At 40.5% G+C, this 15,033-nt stretch overlaps 1 protein-coding gene across 2 annotated transcripts in view; it reads left to right on the top strand.

Annotated features, from left to right (window-relative positions):
• LOC308549519 (spindle assembly abnormal protein 6 homolog) overlaps nucleotides 1–15,033 on the top strand; it is a 126,760-nt gene that overhangs the window by 9,048 nt on the left and 102,679 nt on the right. The window contains exons 6-17 of one of the 2 annotated variants that reach the window (XM_081122196.1): nucleotides 452–517; nucleotides 1,298–1,417; nucleotides 3,700–3,891; nucleotides 4,463–4,657; nucleotides 4,754–4,843; nucleotides 4,921–5,100; nucleotides 5,466–5,547; nucleotides 6,213–6,346; nucleotides 8,196–8,321; nucleotides 11,376–11,470; nucleotides 13,084–13,178; nucleotides 13,272–14,242. In XM_081122196.1, the coding sequence (XP_080978322.1) occupies nucleotides 452–517; nucleotides 1,298–1,417; nucleotides 3,700–3,891; nucleotides 4,463–4,657; nucleotides 4,754–4,843; nucleotides 4,921–5,100; nucleotides 5,466–5,547; nucleotides 6,213–6,346; nucleotides 8,196–8,321; nucleotides 11,376–11,470; nucleotides 13,084–13,178; nucleotides 13,272–13,375 (1,479 nt within the window). In that variant the 3' untranslated portion in view covers nucleotides 13,376–14,242. Of the gene's footprint in view, nucleotides 1–451; nucleotides 518–1,297; nucleotides 1,418–3,699; nucleotides 3,892–4,462; nucleotides 4,658–4,753; nucleotides 4,844–4,920; nucleotides 5,101–5,465; nucleotides 5,548–6,212; nucleotides 6,347–8,195; nucleotides 8,322–11,375; nucleotides 11,471–13,083; nucleotides 13,179–13,271; nucleotides 14,243–15,033 lie in introns of those variants that run through there. The other variant, XM_081122195.1, reaches the window with a different exon arrangement.

The following is a 15,033-nucleotide window of genomic DNA, read 5'->3' as shown; positions in this document are numbered from 1 at the left end:
AGTTAGGTCCCAGAGTTTTTACTAATTTTCTGCCATCTTGGGCAGGTCGTTTAAACTCTGGGTGTCCTGATTTCTTCAGCTTATAGATATGTGTGGAAATATCTAGCCTGTTTTAAATTGGATGAAATAAAATATATACAAGTGCCCTAGAACAACATTGGGAGGCCTCGTAAGAGCTTTCAGAAAGTCTCCTTAGTCAAATGCTATAGATCAGTGCATCTCAAAATTTAATGGCACACAAGTCTTCTGAGGATCTTGCCACACAGATTCTGACTCAGAAGGTCTGATTAGGGTAGGGCCTGCAGTTCTGCCTTGCTTTTTTCTTTTTTCCTGTGATGCTGCATTTCTAACAAACTCCAGCATGATGCTGAAGCTGTACTTTGCTACAATTTGAGTAATACAGCCATGGATGATTAAATGGTAAGCTACATAATTCTATTTTTATAAACAGGAAGAAAAATTATCATTGACACAATCACTAGAGGATGTTACTAGGCAACTGAATTTCACACAGAAGGTAATTCAGGTTTTTTCTTTGTAAGTCATCCAAACATTGGCTCTGCTTTGCCTCTTGAATCCCATCCAGGCTTTTGTGTATTTTTCAAAGCCTATACCAAGGATTCCTTCTTCCCCACTTTCCCCACCAGTTAGCCATCTTAATCTGATGCTTTCTCTCTCTGATATTTCATTCCATCCGCACATTTTTGTTTCCCCAACATACGACATGTTCCCGCCAGGTCTTCACTAAATATGATCATGTCACGTGTTCGTTCTCTGCTCCTCTTGTTTACCTCACTCCTCTTGTCTGAAATGGCCTCGCAGTTCCTGCCTCGGGAAGCTTTCCCTTCCTTCTATTACGTTTAGAATGAATTTCTCTGATAGATCTATCATTCCAGTCATTGTACTACCTTTTTGCCCCCAGTACTTGAAACTGAGGACCACAATGTCTGATAATCGATACTCTGCACAGCCCAGCCCATCAGGAAACCCAAGTTACTGGGCTTTGTGTGTTAAGTGAGCTACTCCGTATGACTGCCTGGCTCCAGCCTGCATGTATTTACTTCTCATGCTGGGGGGGGGAGGGGGGGCAAGCCATATTCAACTAAAGGGCTAAAAATGGATAAACTTGACTGTTGTAGATCTAAAGTTGCCTTTTTCCTCAAATTCAAAAAATCTTTGAGTATGTCTGAAAAAGCCACGATTCCATTTTCTTTAATATCCTTGTAAATATTGGCATGTTCTAACCGAATAACCTATTCAGGAGACACTTACTATTTTATACTGAACTCTAATGCAGACATTATCAGAAAAAATCCAAGAATTGGATAAGTTACGGAATGAATGGGCATCTCACACAGCTGCACTGTCGAGTAAGCACTCTCAGGAGCTGACCAGTGAGAGGGAAAAGGCCTTGCAGGTATGGACATCAGAAGAAACTGGGAAAACGTTTCGTTATGGCTCTTAGTCATATTGCTCATTATGAAAGTAATATGTGCTTGTTTTAAAATGTCCAGATATGACAGAGTCCATAAAAATGGTCTCTCTTTCAAAGTCTTACTGCCCAGAGATAATCTGTAAATATCTCATGGTTCATTCAGACTTTTCTCCATACTTGTAAATAATATGTAATTTATAAATATTTGTTTATGTTTGTAAAATTTGGACTGTGCACACACACTGGGTTTGGGTTTTGTCCTGTGCTAATGAGATCTGGGTATGTTGGCCTCATGTGGCATTGTTGGCATTGTTCTTTATTGGTTCAGATACTCCTTTTCAGTGGCTGCAGAGCATTTATTGTTGGGGTATAACATTATTTGACTGCTTACCCAACTGGTGGACATTTTCAATTTTTTGTTTATTGCAAATAATACTGTAGGTTCCTTGTTCCTAGGAGCGAGATTGCATATACCCACATAAACTCTTCCTTGATGCATTTTCTGATAGGTTGTGAGTCAGTCCTTTGAGGCTTTAAAACCAGGCCACTCTGTTCTCCTCTTGCTGGTAGATATTCTATGAGGCAGTCATTTTAAAACTTTAATGTATATCAGAATCACTTGAAATAAAGTAGAAAATGTAAATGATGTAATTTTGTACCTCACCTTTTGTTTTTTAAACCATTTTCCTCCTCTTACTGCCTTTGGCCTCTGTTGCCTTGAGTGTGTTTGCTACCCCCTTAGAGAGTGACGGCGGCACCTTCACCACATGCTGTTGGTGTTATTTTTTTCTGGATTGCTCCTTCAGTGTTGTCTTCCGAGATTGCACTTCCAGTTTTATATGGATTTTTTCCTGTTTTGTCTTTATTGCTCCTTTCTTATTTCCATTCCAATTTTCAGAAATGAGGGAATTCATAAAGTAGTAACATTTCCAAAGTATTTTATGAAAGAGATACTTTCCTACACTTCTGGTAGGAATTTTTGAATGGGAATAACTTTTATGGAATGCAGTCTTATTTATATATTTATTATAAGCAGAACTTTATTTAGAAAGTCACAGAGGTAGAAGAAGTGAGCCAGCTGAGTTGTGTGGGTTCAGGAAGCAAATTACAGAGGCAGAAGAAGGGCCCTTGGAACTTGGAGGGGAAGAGAGAGAATATGCTGGAATGCAGTTTTAGAATTTGTATCATTTGTATCAAACAAAGCTCTATTTATTTGCATTCTTTGGCCTATAATTGATCAAAAGGAAATAATGTGAATTTTGGATGTATGTCTGTGTACAATAATAGGAATCATTTTATTTGTAATTGTGAAAAATTGGAAACTCAGCGTCCACAGTAGGGCAGAGATTAAATGAATGAAGGTACAGCTGTGGGTGGAATGTTATGCAGCTACTAACATGTTTACAGAGTTTTTTAATGATGTGAGTATATATAGCTTGGTCCTAATTTGTTAAATTTAAATATGTATATTTTGTATGTATGGGTGATGTTAATTTAAATATAAATGCCTGGGAGGGAATATTCCTAAATCTTTAGAGTGACTCCCTGGATGAGATTCTTGGTTACTTGTGATTTCTTTCTTTGTGCCTTTAAGAGCATGTATAACTTTCATAACCAGAAAAGTATACTTTATTTTTAAAAGGTCATTAGGATTTGATAGTATTCATCAACAGAAATTACTATGTTATGTTTGTGGTATGATTCAAACAGGCACTGGAGATTACACAGTTAATACCATATTCAGATTTTATTTTTGGTAAAATGTAACTACTGAATGTAGCATTGAACTAATGTACTAGTGCACAATACTTTGCTGATTTCACAAGTTTAGGTGGTGTTTTTTCATTATAAAGCATATATACTTGATAAAAAAAAAAAGGAAATATCAATATAATGGTGTTTGAAGCAAATACTGAAAGTTCCTTATGTACCCACTCATTTTTTTCCTTAAACAAATAGGTTTACACTATATATACTGTCTTGCAGTTTGCTTTTTTACTTAAGCAACTTCCCTGAACTTGAAGACCATTACATCTAAACACATGTGGGCTTAGGAGAGGCAGAAGTTACGACTGAGGTTAGAGCATTTGTTGTCCTTTCTCCTGCAGGAAGTCCATAATTGACAACAGATCCTCTTCAGAACAGGGAAATCTTATAATTATATAGAAGAATAACTGAGATTGTTCTTTTCTTCAAGTTTTCCCGTATTTGTGTTTCTGGTTTTATTTTCCTTGCCCGTGGTACTACATTTTATTGTATAATAGGTGCAGGTTCAGTGCCAACAGCAGCATGAGCAGCAGAAGAAAGATTTAGAAATCCTCTATCAGCGAAGCACCCAGCAGCTGCAGGGCAGGCTGTCCGAGTTAGAGGCAGCCAACAAAGACCTCGCCGAAAGGAAGTACAAAGGGGACTCCACTGTCAGAGAGCTTAAAGCAAAACTGTCTGGAGCTGAGGAGGTACTGAACGTTCGGTCTGGTTCTTTTCCCTGATGTAGAGAATGCATGCGCAGCAGAGAGGACTGTTAACTAGGTGATGGCTCTGCCCCTTGGCTCTCCTTAGAATCAGCTGGAGAGATCTAACTGTCCTGGTGCGCAGGCCACGCCGCATACTAACTAATCGGAATCCCTTGGGGATGGTGCCAGGCGTCAGGACAGGCACACCTTAGAGATGTTTTGGGTTGGGTTCCAGACCACCCCAATAAAGCGAGTACAGTGGTTTTTAAAACTTAAGAGAGTTCAATATACAGATTAGTTTGAGAGCTACTGCTCAAGTTGTGGTAATTTATTCATAAATTAGGATTGTTTTGTCTTCCCTTGTTGTGATTGGATTAGTTTTTAGCTTATTTTATGGCTGTACTCCAGATCTACAAGTTATGTATACACTTAGACTTTCATGTCCTTCAAAAAAACATCAGTGCTAGAACTTTAAAATTATTGAAGACTTTTTATATTGAAGCATCTTAATTATAGGTGATCTGATCAGCCAACTTCGCTTTTCCGCAGTGCATCATTTTTTTACCTCCTCCAGGAGCTCCAGCGGGCTAAGCAAGAAGTCCTGTCTTTGCGAAGAGAGAATTCTACGCTAGATGCTGAATGCCACGAAAAAGAAAAGCATATTAATCAGCTACAAACAAAAGTGGCTGTTTTAGAACAGGAAATCAAGGATAAGGACCAGCTTGTTCTCAGAACAAAAGAAGCATTTGATACAATCCAGGAACAAAAGGTTTATTTTAAAATTTTGTAAACAAACTGATGATATTTATAGTGATACTTTTCCTAAGCAAGTGCCCTAATTATTCCTGTTTTAAAAATAAATCAGGTGGCTTTAGAAGAACATGGTGAAAAAAATCAGGTGCAAATAGGAAAACTTGAAGCAACCATAAAGTCATTATCAGCAGAACTGCTTAAGGTTTGTCTGTAAAAGTTTAATAGAACATTAATATTGTGTGAGATTATTAGGAATATACATATGAAGCTCTTTTACAGGCAAATGAAATTATCAAGAAGTTACAAGGAGATCTGAAAACTTTAATGGGTAAATTGAAACTGAAGAATACAGTTACCATTCAGCAGGAGAAACTCTTGGCTGAAAAGGAAGAAAAACTGCAAAAAGAACGAAAGGAATTACAAGATGTTGCACAGTCTCTCCAAAATAAAGAGCAGGAGGTGGTTAATATTTTATACTTCTGAGAGTGATCATTTGTAAAGGATAATAAATTTCCTCAGATGTATAGTTTAATTTCTACTTTGTTATACTAGAGAATGGCTTTGGCCCTTTTTTTTGTTTTTCAAAGAGCATGACTAGATTCAACAGATGTTAATAACTTATTTTTGTTTGAAAAGTTATTCACATACCTTTAGTGTTTGTGTGCTCGTGTGTGTGTACACACAAATATTTTCCTACGTAGGTGAGCTAATTTCTTCATTATTTACTAATCATTAAGAGTAACAAACACTTTAATTAATAGCAGTACATTTCTTCAGTTTCTATTTTAGTCTTTGTTATACTTATGAGGATTGACATATTTCAGGTATGCAAATTACAAGAACAGTTAGAAGCTACAGTTCAAAAACTTGAGGAAAGCAAACAGCTTCTAAAAAATAATGAAAAGTGTAAGTATGTTATCTATTTATGTAAATGAAATTCATAGTTTTATTCTTAACCTGAGTATTATGTTAGAATTCATAAAAGTCTAGGAAAATCAGAATATTGCTATATACAACTAATTTCTGCTTGAAATACACACTTACTGTCTTCGCTATAGTAAGGTATATCACCTGCCCTGTGAAACAACTACCATCATCACCAAAAAACCCGATATCACACATATCAGTAACCCAGAGTGCTGAAAATATTAACTATGATTTACTTTTAAAATTCTTTCTTAATTGCTGTATTTACCTGATAGTGATAATATGAATTATTTGAAACTAAAATATAAAGTTAAGCCTTTAACTTACATTTTTCTGAGTTCCTGGTGTTGGTTGTCAGATATGAGTGTGAACTGTAAACTGTACAATGAAAGCCTTGAGGGTGATCGCTGCCTGCAGACGTACCCACTCGGGTAGTGATGGAAGAAGGAGTCCTACGTGGCAATAGCTAAACTAAGACTCTTTAATGACAGAAATTTAAGTTAACCTACAGTGTATTCCTGTGATGTAAGGTAGTTTTAAAAACTTAAAATTTTAGAAACCTCAATATAACTTTTAGATATTTAAAATTATTAGGAAAATAAGAATAGTCTAAAATCTATTTCCCTTGTTTCTCGTTTTATAAGTAATCACATGGTTAAATAAAGAACTAAATGACAATCAGCTAGTGAGGAAGCAGGACACGCTGGGACCTTCGGCCACTCCGCTTGTACGTTCTGGCAGCACGATCAGAAGTGGAATCTCTCCTAACCCTAATGTGGTAAGATTTACATGAAGACAAAAAGTGTCCCCAGGTTGTTAGGAAGTCTCCATGGCGTGAGGGGCTGGTACTGATAGACTGGAGTCTACAGTTACTAGCACTGAGGAGAGTTTAAGTTGCCAGAGGTGGAGCATACAGGTGTACTTGCTCTTTCCAGAGAGGCTGTATTTCAAGGGCATACTTCTTGTAAGACTTCAATAGATGTAGAAATCATTCAGTATTAACTAAAGTGGTTCCAGATATGCTGAAAACTTACCCACACACACATACGCGATTTAGGAGGCCTCAAGAAGGGAGAACAGGGATTGGGCTCACGTTTGGAACTGTGGTGGAAGGAACCTGAACAGAATTCTATCAGAGAGAAGCCCTGTTACCAGGCTTGCCAGCTCTAGGTTCTAGAAAAAATTGGCTATGAGATAGAAGCATTCTAGCTTCCAGGACCAGATCTCTTGCTATTTCCTTGCAAGAAATGAGGCCTGGGTGTTGCTAGGAGCTGGACACACACCCCAGCTAGGCCTCGGGCTCCTGTGGAACCTAAACATTTCACACAGTGTTAGCATCAGATAAGCTTACTCTTACTGCTGGGTCAAGACAAATGAGACTACTACTGGCTGGGTGGCTTGTTTGGTTGGAGCGTTGTCCCATACACCAAAAGGTTGTGGGTTCAATCCCCGGTTGTGGCGTATACAGGAGGCAACCAGTTGATGTTTCTCACATCAATGTTTCTCTCTGTCTCAAAAAAAGTATATGTGTGTGTATATATAATCAATAAACATATTCTCAGATGAGAATTAAAAAAAAAAAAAGACCACTCCATAATCATTTCTGAACACAGAGAAAAATACAAACATTGCCAAACCACAAAAGTGGGCAACCATTTTACACTTGGTCAACATGCGTGCTTCGTTCCCAGCCACAGTTTTGGCCTTGATACATTTCTCCTGCCTTTAGGTGAGATTTACAAGGGTACCTGGACAGACTGTTATCCTCACCTCCTCATAGCATCCCATCCATAGCAAAGCCCTGCTGTCTTAAACCATCCCTAAGTCATCTAGCATGTGGCTGTAAGTCCAGTGAATAAGTCCCTTTATCCGCCTAGGACTAAGACACCTGGGGTTCCTCGTGTGTGGCCTCCCTCGATGCATGGAGCAACAGTCAGCCCAGCATGTGCACCTGTAGATCCGTTTGTGCAGTCACAGGCCGGGTGCATCGGTAGAGGACTTGAAACTCAAATGCCTAATTGAATTTTAATCTGCTCCAGTAAATCAGAGCCCTTGGTGCTTAAAGAAGGGAAAGGATTTCGGCTGCTTTGGAAAAGGTGTGGAAAGAAGTGCCTGATACTGGATTATGAAGTTTGAAGGACTGATGATAAACAGCTTTCTTAAGATTTGTGTTTAAGTTGGCCTCTTATTAAATAAACTCCATGACATCGTTTAATGGTGTTACTAATGAAAGTCATTGGCAGAGCAAACAGTTGTCTCAGTTTAAGAACACTGATGATCTTGTTTCTGTCAAATTTGTTTTAAAATCCCTGACTGGTTCATTGATGTGTGACTCTACCCCCTTGTCCCCCTTTTTAGGAATGGGGGGCTAGAGCGAACCAAGGTGCTTCAGGGTCTTTGTGTTAATAGTTGGAGGTAGGCCCAGTGATTGGTTAGTTGAGCTTGCACAGCCCCTCGGAAAGCTGAGCTACCCTACCTCGTGCTCTGTGATAAATCAGAGTTTGTTGTTATCAACAGACTGGGCCTGTTAACTCAGTTACTCAGTTACTGTAACAGATGCTCCTGCCTCTTGGATCAGCAAATACCATTTAGAGCTAATCCTTGAATGTTTTGTGTGTTTTTTTTAGGTGGATGGTAGACTCACTTACCCGACTTGTGGAATCGGTTACCCCGTCTCCTCTGCGTTTGCTTTCCAGAGCACCTTTCCTCCCGTGCCTGCCAGAAATGCCATCCACCCAGTTTCAGCACCAAAGGTAGGAAAATACTTTTTATCTTTAAATAAAAACTGTGTGCTGTGATCAGTTGTGAGTCTTAGGTAACGTGGGATGAATACGTTACGGACTGTCGATGTGTGCGCACAGGAAGTGCTGTGTGCACTGTGTGGTGTATGTCTTGAGTCGCGGGGGGTATAACAGTCGACGTCAGTTCGCTTAAGCTGTGTCTCTTCCTGTTCGACCTCTCTTTTTATCCGTTCTACTTACATCCCTACACTCCCGAGCCTAACTGCAATTCCTGCCTTCCTACCGTGGGGATGGTAGCTGTGGCAGCTGTTCTGGATTCCAGTGCCAGGGCTGACAGGTCTAGAGGGCAGGCCAAGAGCAGGTTCTGAAACCTGGTTCCAGTGTCGTCTCAGCTGGCACATGCTCAGCAGTCCCTCCAGACCTCGGGCAACTCGCTAGGTCTTTTTTCACCCGTTTGAGGTCGTTGTCATCGCCAGCGTCCTAAATTTGTATGTTGTTTTCATGTGTATTATTTTAACTTCACAATGATCTAATCCACCCAGACCAGCCACTGCTTTTATTTTCATTCCTAACTCAGGTCCTGTTCATTTTTTTCTACATTATGGAGACAAACATTTTTTAAAAGATTACTTTATAAAAGGTACAGCAGAGGGCTTTGAGAGTGCTGTTAGGAACTCCTCCTCGAGTTGCTCTCGGGCTGCTGCGCTGCCTCTGTCAATGTGAAACAAACAAACGAAACAGCACCCAACTCACGCTTCAGTTGTCCTTGTAAAGCAGAGCGGGGTTTTAGGCACCTCGCTGGATTACTGTGGGGTCAAGCGAGATGATGTATTTGCTTAGAATATGACTTGGTACAGGATAACTACTCCATAAATGTCATCTCTTGTTACTCATAATAAAATGTACTCAAAAATAGACATTAAAGAATGAGATTAAAAATGTGCATAAGTCACGCTGGCCGGTGTGGCTCAGTGGGAGGATTGTCCTGTGCACTGGAAGAGTGCAGGTTCGATTCCCGGCCAAGGCGTATACCCCGGTTGCAGGTTCCATACTTGGTTGTCACCCATACTGGAGGCAATTGATGTGGCTCCCTCACATCAATGTTCCTCTCTCTCTAAAATCAATAAACGTCTTCTAGTAAGGATTAAAAGGAATGTATACAAGTCAAAATTAGGATTTTCTTCTCCTACTCCGTGGACGGTTGCGATCACCGCCTGCTTTGGAGACCCCTGGCCTGGGTGGCCTTGCGCCGGCGTCTGCTGCCAGAAGCCTGTGCTCCTCCAGCAGCTGGCGCCCTGCTGCGTCATCGGGCCGCTTGCACCGCGCTTTCGGTGCCCACCCGGAGCTTCAGCAGGGCGTGTGGGCCTTACGCAGTCCCCGTGTAGGGTGAATTCTAGGAAGTAAATGGGTCACAGGCATTTTGGCCTATGTGGCGTTTCCCTGGTAATGAAGTGAGGAACATCTTTTTACATATATATGGGTTATATGTCTTCTGTAAAACTTCTGTTTTTCAGTTTTATTCATCTTTGTTTGGGATATTTACTCCTTATTAAGTGATGTCATAAATGTCCTTGTATGTTCCAGACATTAGCTGTTGGTTTTATATATTCGCTGTCATCCTTTCCATATTTTGGACTTGTCTTTCTATTCTCTTTATTGTGCCTTTTTTTTTAATTTAAAACTTTACTAAGGTATAATTTACATACCATAAAATTCTCCCATTGTTAAGTTTACAGTTTAATAATTTTAGTCAATTTATAGAGTTGTGAATCCACCACAACAGTCCAGTTTTAGAGCATTTCTGTTTTCCTGCAAGGTTTCCTCGTGCTGTTTGCAGCTGATCCACACTCCTCCCCTAGTCGCGCAGTGTGGTGTTTCCTTGTCATCTTCGCTCAGCACCGTGTGTTTGAGATTGACCCTGTGGTGGGGTCAGCAGTTCATTTCTAATTGCTCGGTGCTGCTCCCTGTGTGCATGGGCCACATTTCTTCCTGCGTTTGCCATTTGATGGACATTTGTGTCATGTTCAGTTTGGGGCTGTCACAAATAGAGCTGCTGTGAACATTGGGGTACAGCCTTTGTACTTCTCTGGGGTGAATGCCTACAAATAGAATGACTGGCGGCATATATATAATTTTTAAGAAACTGCCCAACTTTTCCGAAGTGAGTCTACCACTCACGTCCCGCACCAACTGTTGTCCAGTGTTTGAGGACATTCTTTTTGTTTATTTTGTCCAGTTTTTCTGGTTATGACTGGAGGTCAGAAATTATATTACGTATTTAATATCCAATACTCTCCATATTCCCTATTTCTTTTGCATGTTAATTTTTTATAAGGAATATTAAAATCATCTTGCCTTTAAAAAATCCTATTTGTGTTTACTGCTGTCGTGTTAAACATGTAGCTCGATGCTGGGAAAGCTGTATCTTTAGAGTGTCAACCTTGATGGCCAGGGACAGCGGCCTCACCCCTCTCGTTTGTAAGGGTGCTGTCATGCTAGTGTCTGTCCCTGCCGATTTTATCCGGAGTTTTTACCAAAAATAGGTATTGTTTTCTCCTTTGGTCTATTAGTGTGGGGATTTGTGTTTGTGGGTTCCCTAACATTGACCCGTTCCCACACTCTGGTGTGAGACCCCCTCAGTCACAGTTGCTGTTACTTTAAATATACTTGCGTGTCTTCACGCCGATACTTTGGTTTGGGCTGTTACATGCATTCTTGGATTACTTCCGGTTATTTCAAAACTCGAATTCCTAGCCCTCGCTCAGGACCCTTAAACAGATCCAGCGTAGGCTGTGGAACTTCTTGAGGATGTGTTGTTGCAGAACTTGTTTTTGTAGCACCGTAACACTCATTTAAATGCATCAGTGTCCTGCTGTGTTTCCGCCGTTCATCTTGCTTGTGTGACAGGAACTTTTCAGTCTTCTCAATAAAATGTGTGTGTTACGAGCTCTACGTCGAACCCCGACCTCTGTGGTCCAGATTATCAGAAAAAATTAACCGCCTGTCGCCGTATAGAATTGTCCCGTCCTCACCAGGTTAGTCACGAGCCGTTTTCTCGCCCCGCAGGTTCAGTTTAACTTGCAGTTCACCAAACCGAATCCGTCACTAGATGCTCAGGCAGGAACGGCTGTCAGTGTGCCGTGCTCGGCGGACAAGGAAAAGTAAGTACCTGGTGACAGCGCAGCGTTTGCCCTCCTGGAGGGCGGCCTGGGAAGCCTCTCTGCTCGACAGGCTCCAGGGCCTGCTCGTTTACCTGTGACTTTCTAGGTTGATAGTCAGTTGAACTTAAGTTCAGTTCCTCCAGCTATAAATGTTTTCAAACTGTAGGATACAGTTAGATATATAGTAACCTTTTATTTTTTGAGAGGAATTTTTCTACATAACTGAAGATCCCCTTTCGAATATTCTTGGGCAGGTAGCTAGAAATCTTTTTAATTCCTCGTATTCAGCTCTTCTGGTTTTATTACCCTATGCGCCGCCTGCCTATCGTATGAGGTCCCGTAGCGAACATAAATAAGCTTTAATGTCGGTTCGTGACTCCTTGTGCCTGCTCAGGTTCCCTCCTGTTTCTTGGATCTGAAACAGGTTTTCACAGTGACTTTTGTTGAGTCGGTGAGTTGTAGCTGAATTGAACAGCTCACCTATGCATACTTGTCTCTCAGGAAGTCTTCGTGTTTATAACATGGTTTTCTTACCGTTGTTTCCTTGTTAAAATGTAATGGCTTTAAGGGCCACCTGCTGGCCCTGGTCCTCGTGAGTGGTCACCCTCTAGTGTACTCAGACTTAAGTGACAACATGGGACAGAGGCTTCTTATCCCAGCTTCCTGGCCTATATTCCTTGGGTGCCCTAAAGCTGCCACCAGGACAGATATTGAAATAGTGCTTGTGAGCCTCTTGTTCCTCTATCGGTGGTGTCACACACGCCAGAGGTCAGCTTATTTGTAGAACCTGTGGCAATCATATTTACAGAACAAAAACAAATTGTGCCCTTAAAATTGGTCAACTATTTGTTTTTTTTTTGTTTAAAATGGGTTAGCTTTTTTTTTTTTTATTGTCAGTTAATAAATAGTGGCCGTGAGTATCGAAGGTTAAAGAAAAAAACGTTAAAATTGAAAAAAAAAACAAAAACCTATTCACCTACTTAATTCTTTTCTGAAAATTGGGAAAAGACCATCCTTTAATTTTAAGGTTATATAATGTCGTTTTGCAAGCGGTTTTACTTTCTTATTACAAGTATATGACTAGAGAAGCTGTTAACACCAGACAGATTGGGAAGGAAGGAATACAGTGGTAGGAAGGGGAAATACAAGCATAGACAGTCTCCTCTTTGAAATAATCTAACCAGAATTCCTTATTGTTAGGCTGTGCATTAATATGTAATAATGACAACTTTGAAGCACACGTTTTAAAGAGCTTTTGGTTAAAGAAGAAAGCATTCATTTTAGATACAGGATGAGATAGGAAATCCTAGATAATACCGGTGTTCTCAGGGATGCACGTACAGGTCAGTGCTCACAGAATGCTCATTTCTCCCACAGTCCTCCCCAGCTCTTAGGATTTTGTTTCCCTTCCTGTAGTTTACTCTGTACCGGGAAGAGGGCCCTCAGCTTGTGTGTAGATACAGTATTTGCTTAAGAAATCAGTAAAGAATGGGATTGGTTTTGAAAAAAACTGTAAATATATCTTGTGTATAGATTAGATGAACATTCAAAATTAACTACAAAAGAGAAAATCGGAGTTTGTCAAAGTAAATAACTACTATTTTCCTTTTAAGTGGTGAAAATTTAGGGTTAGAATCCAAATACCTGAAGAAAAGGGAGGACAGCATTCCTCTGCGCGGGCTCAGCCAGAACCTCTTCAGTAATTCGGGTGAGGCCCTTCCCCAAGGCGGCGGCCAGTGTGTGTAGGTGGAGACGGGAGGCTGCAGGGAATGCGAACCCTCTCTCCTGTCGTTCTTTGCAGACCATCAGAAAGAGGGCATGTTAGGAGCACTGCAGACGTCCTGCAAACCCACCGCGGTGCCCTCCTCCTCAGCGTACTTCCCCGGGCAGCTGCCACACAGCTAGTCCAGTGCCGCGCTGCCCCTGAGACGGTAGCGTCAGGTGGCCTGCAGTGAGCAGCACAGGGGACACCCCGCGAGCAGTGTCTGAGCCCACTGCCCCGGGCAGCAGCTTGTGCGTGTCACTGCCGGCGGACCGCTCAGAGGAGATTGTGCTTGGGGACTGGAGGCTCTGAGTCAGTGCCACGCTTTAGTGTGTGACCACGGTGCTTTACAGAACAACAGCGTGACTTCTATTAAACTCGGCCTTAGAACTTCTTACAAATTCCAAGGCAAGAGTGGATCTATGTAAGGGACATTCTAATCATAAGGACCATTTGGGCAAAGTGAAACTCTGCAGATGTAATGGGGAGCCAGAGAATGCTGGTCATTTGTTTCATCATTTTCCTTGGTAAAATAAAAGCTTAAATTTGCTAAGAATTATGAGGAAAAATGATTATCTCCTAAGATACCTGTATTACTGATAATTTGCAGTAAAGGGAAAAGTCCTACAGTTGAATTAATCCCTCACAGCAAGTGTTTTCCTTGAAACCTTTCAGTTAGGTATTGAATAAGTCTATTAAGTAATTCTGATAAATTTATTATAAAAATAACTTGGATGTGTATTTACATGACTAGATTAGGTATAAAGTGCTTTAGTCATTTGAGCTGCAGTTTACAGAATTTTATTGCTTCCTGAAAGTCTATACTTGTCCAATTTTACTTTCATTTGGAGTTTTGTTTTTTTATGCAGTTAAATTTGTATTAGTGGAATTTTGTTTTAAAAATCAGTACTATACAAAAGAGCATCATGAATATTCATTGTACCTGCTTTTAATTTCAAAATGGGTTTCTTTTAATGTTTGCTTTAATAAAGTAGGCAAATTTCTGTTGGTGTAAGTTTCAAGAATAGTTCCTTGGGAAAAATTGGGTGATTTTAAAAAATTAACCCAGAATTGTAGGGCCCATCCTTTTCTTATTGACAACCATCCAGTCAGTGGAGTAGCATTCTCTTAAGCAGCATGTAAATCAATTTTTACTTACAAATATTGCTAATGTTCACTTAATCTTTTAAAAATTTTTCTCAAGGACCATATTATATAGATGAGGAAACACTTCCATATATTACTGACATATCAACAGTTCCAGGGTAAGACAAAGAATCGTTGCTAATTGAATGAAGCCATATTGAGCCTGATGACACTTTGAAACTGCTGGCCGTTACCAGGTGCTCTGAGCTAGGGAACTTACCTCACACACACAGTAACCATTAGGCAGTGACTTTCACGCCAGTCCTTCCTCGACGCATGCTCCGTTACTAGGAACAACTTGGTCACAGTAACTTGGAAGCACAGGTAACCTGGAAGGCAGCTCTTGGCCATGTTCCGTCTGCTTCCTTGTAAATACTGTGTGATAGAGGGAGGAAGTTTACGGACAGGGTCGGGTGGGCTGACACACAGTAGCTTTAAATATGTCTGTCCACCCTTTTCCATATGCACACATGGAAAGTAGAATTCCCGGAAGATAGATGTGCCCAAGATTTTATAATAGGCGTTCATGCACAGGCTTTTGATGTGCTAATTCTTTGCTCTACCTCTTAAACTTGAAGTTGTTTGCAAAGTAGACATGTTAATAATGAGAATGTTGCACTTGATGTATTTCTGTGAACTGTTTGACCTTGGTTAG

The sequence above is a fragment of the Miniopterus schreibersii genome (genome assembly GCF_964146895.1).
Source record: "Miniopterus schreibersii genome assembly, chromosome: 19".
Taxonomy (NCBI): domain Eukaryota; kingdom Metazoa; phylum Chordata; class Mammalia; order Chiroptera; family Miniopteridae; genus Miniopterus; species Miniopterus schreibersii.
The sequence above is the reverse complement of the archived record's forward strand: the minus strand, read 5'-3'. Positions and strand labels throughout refer to the sequence as shown.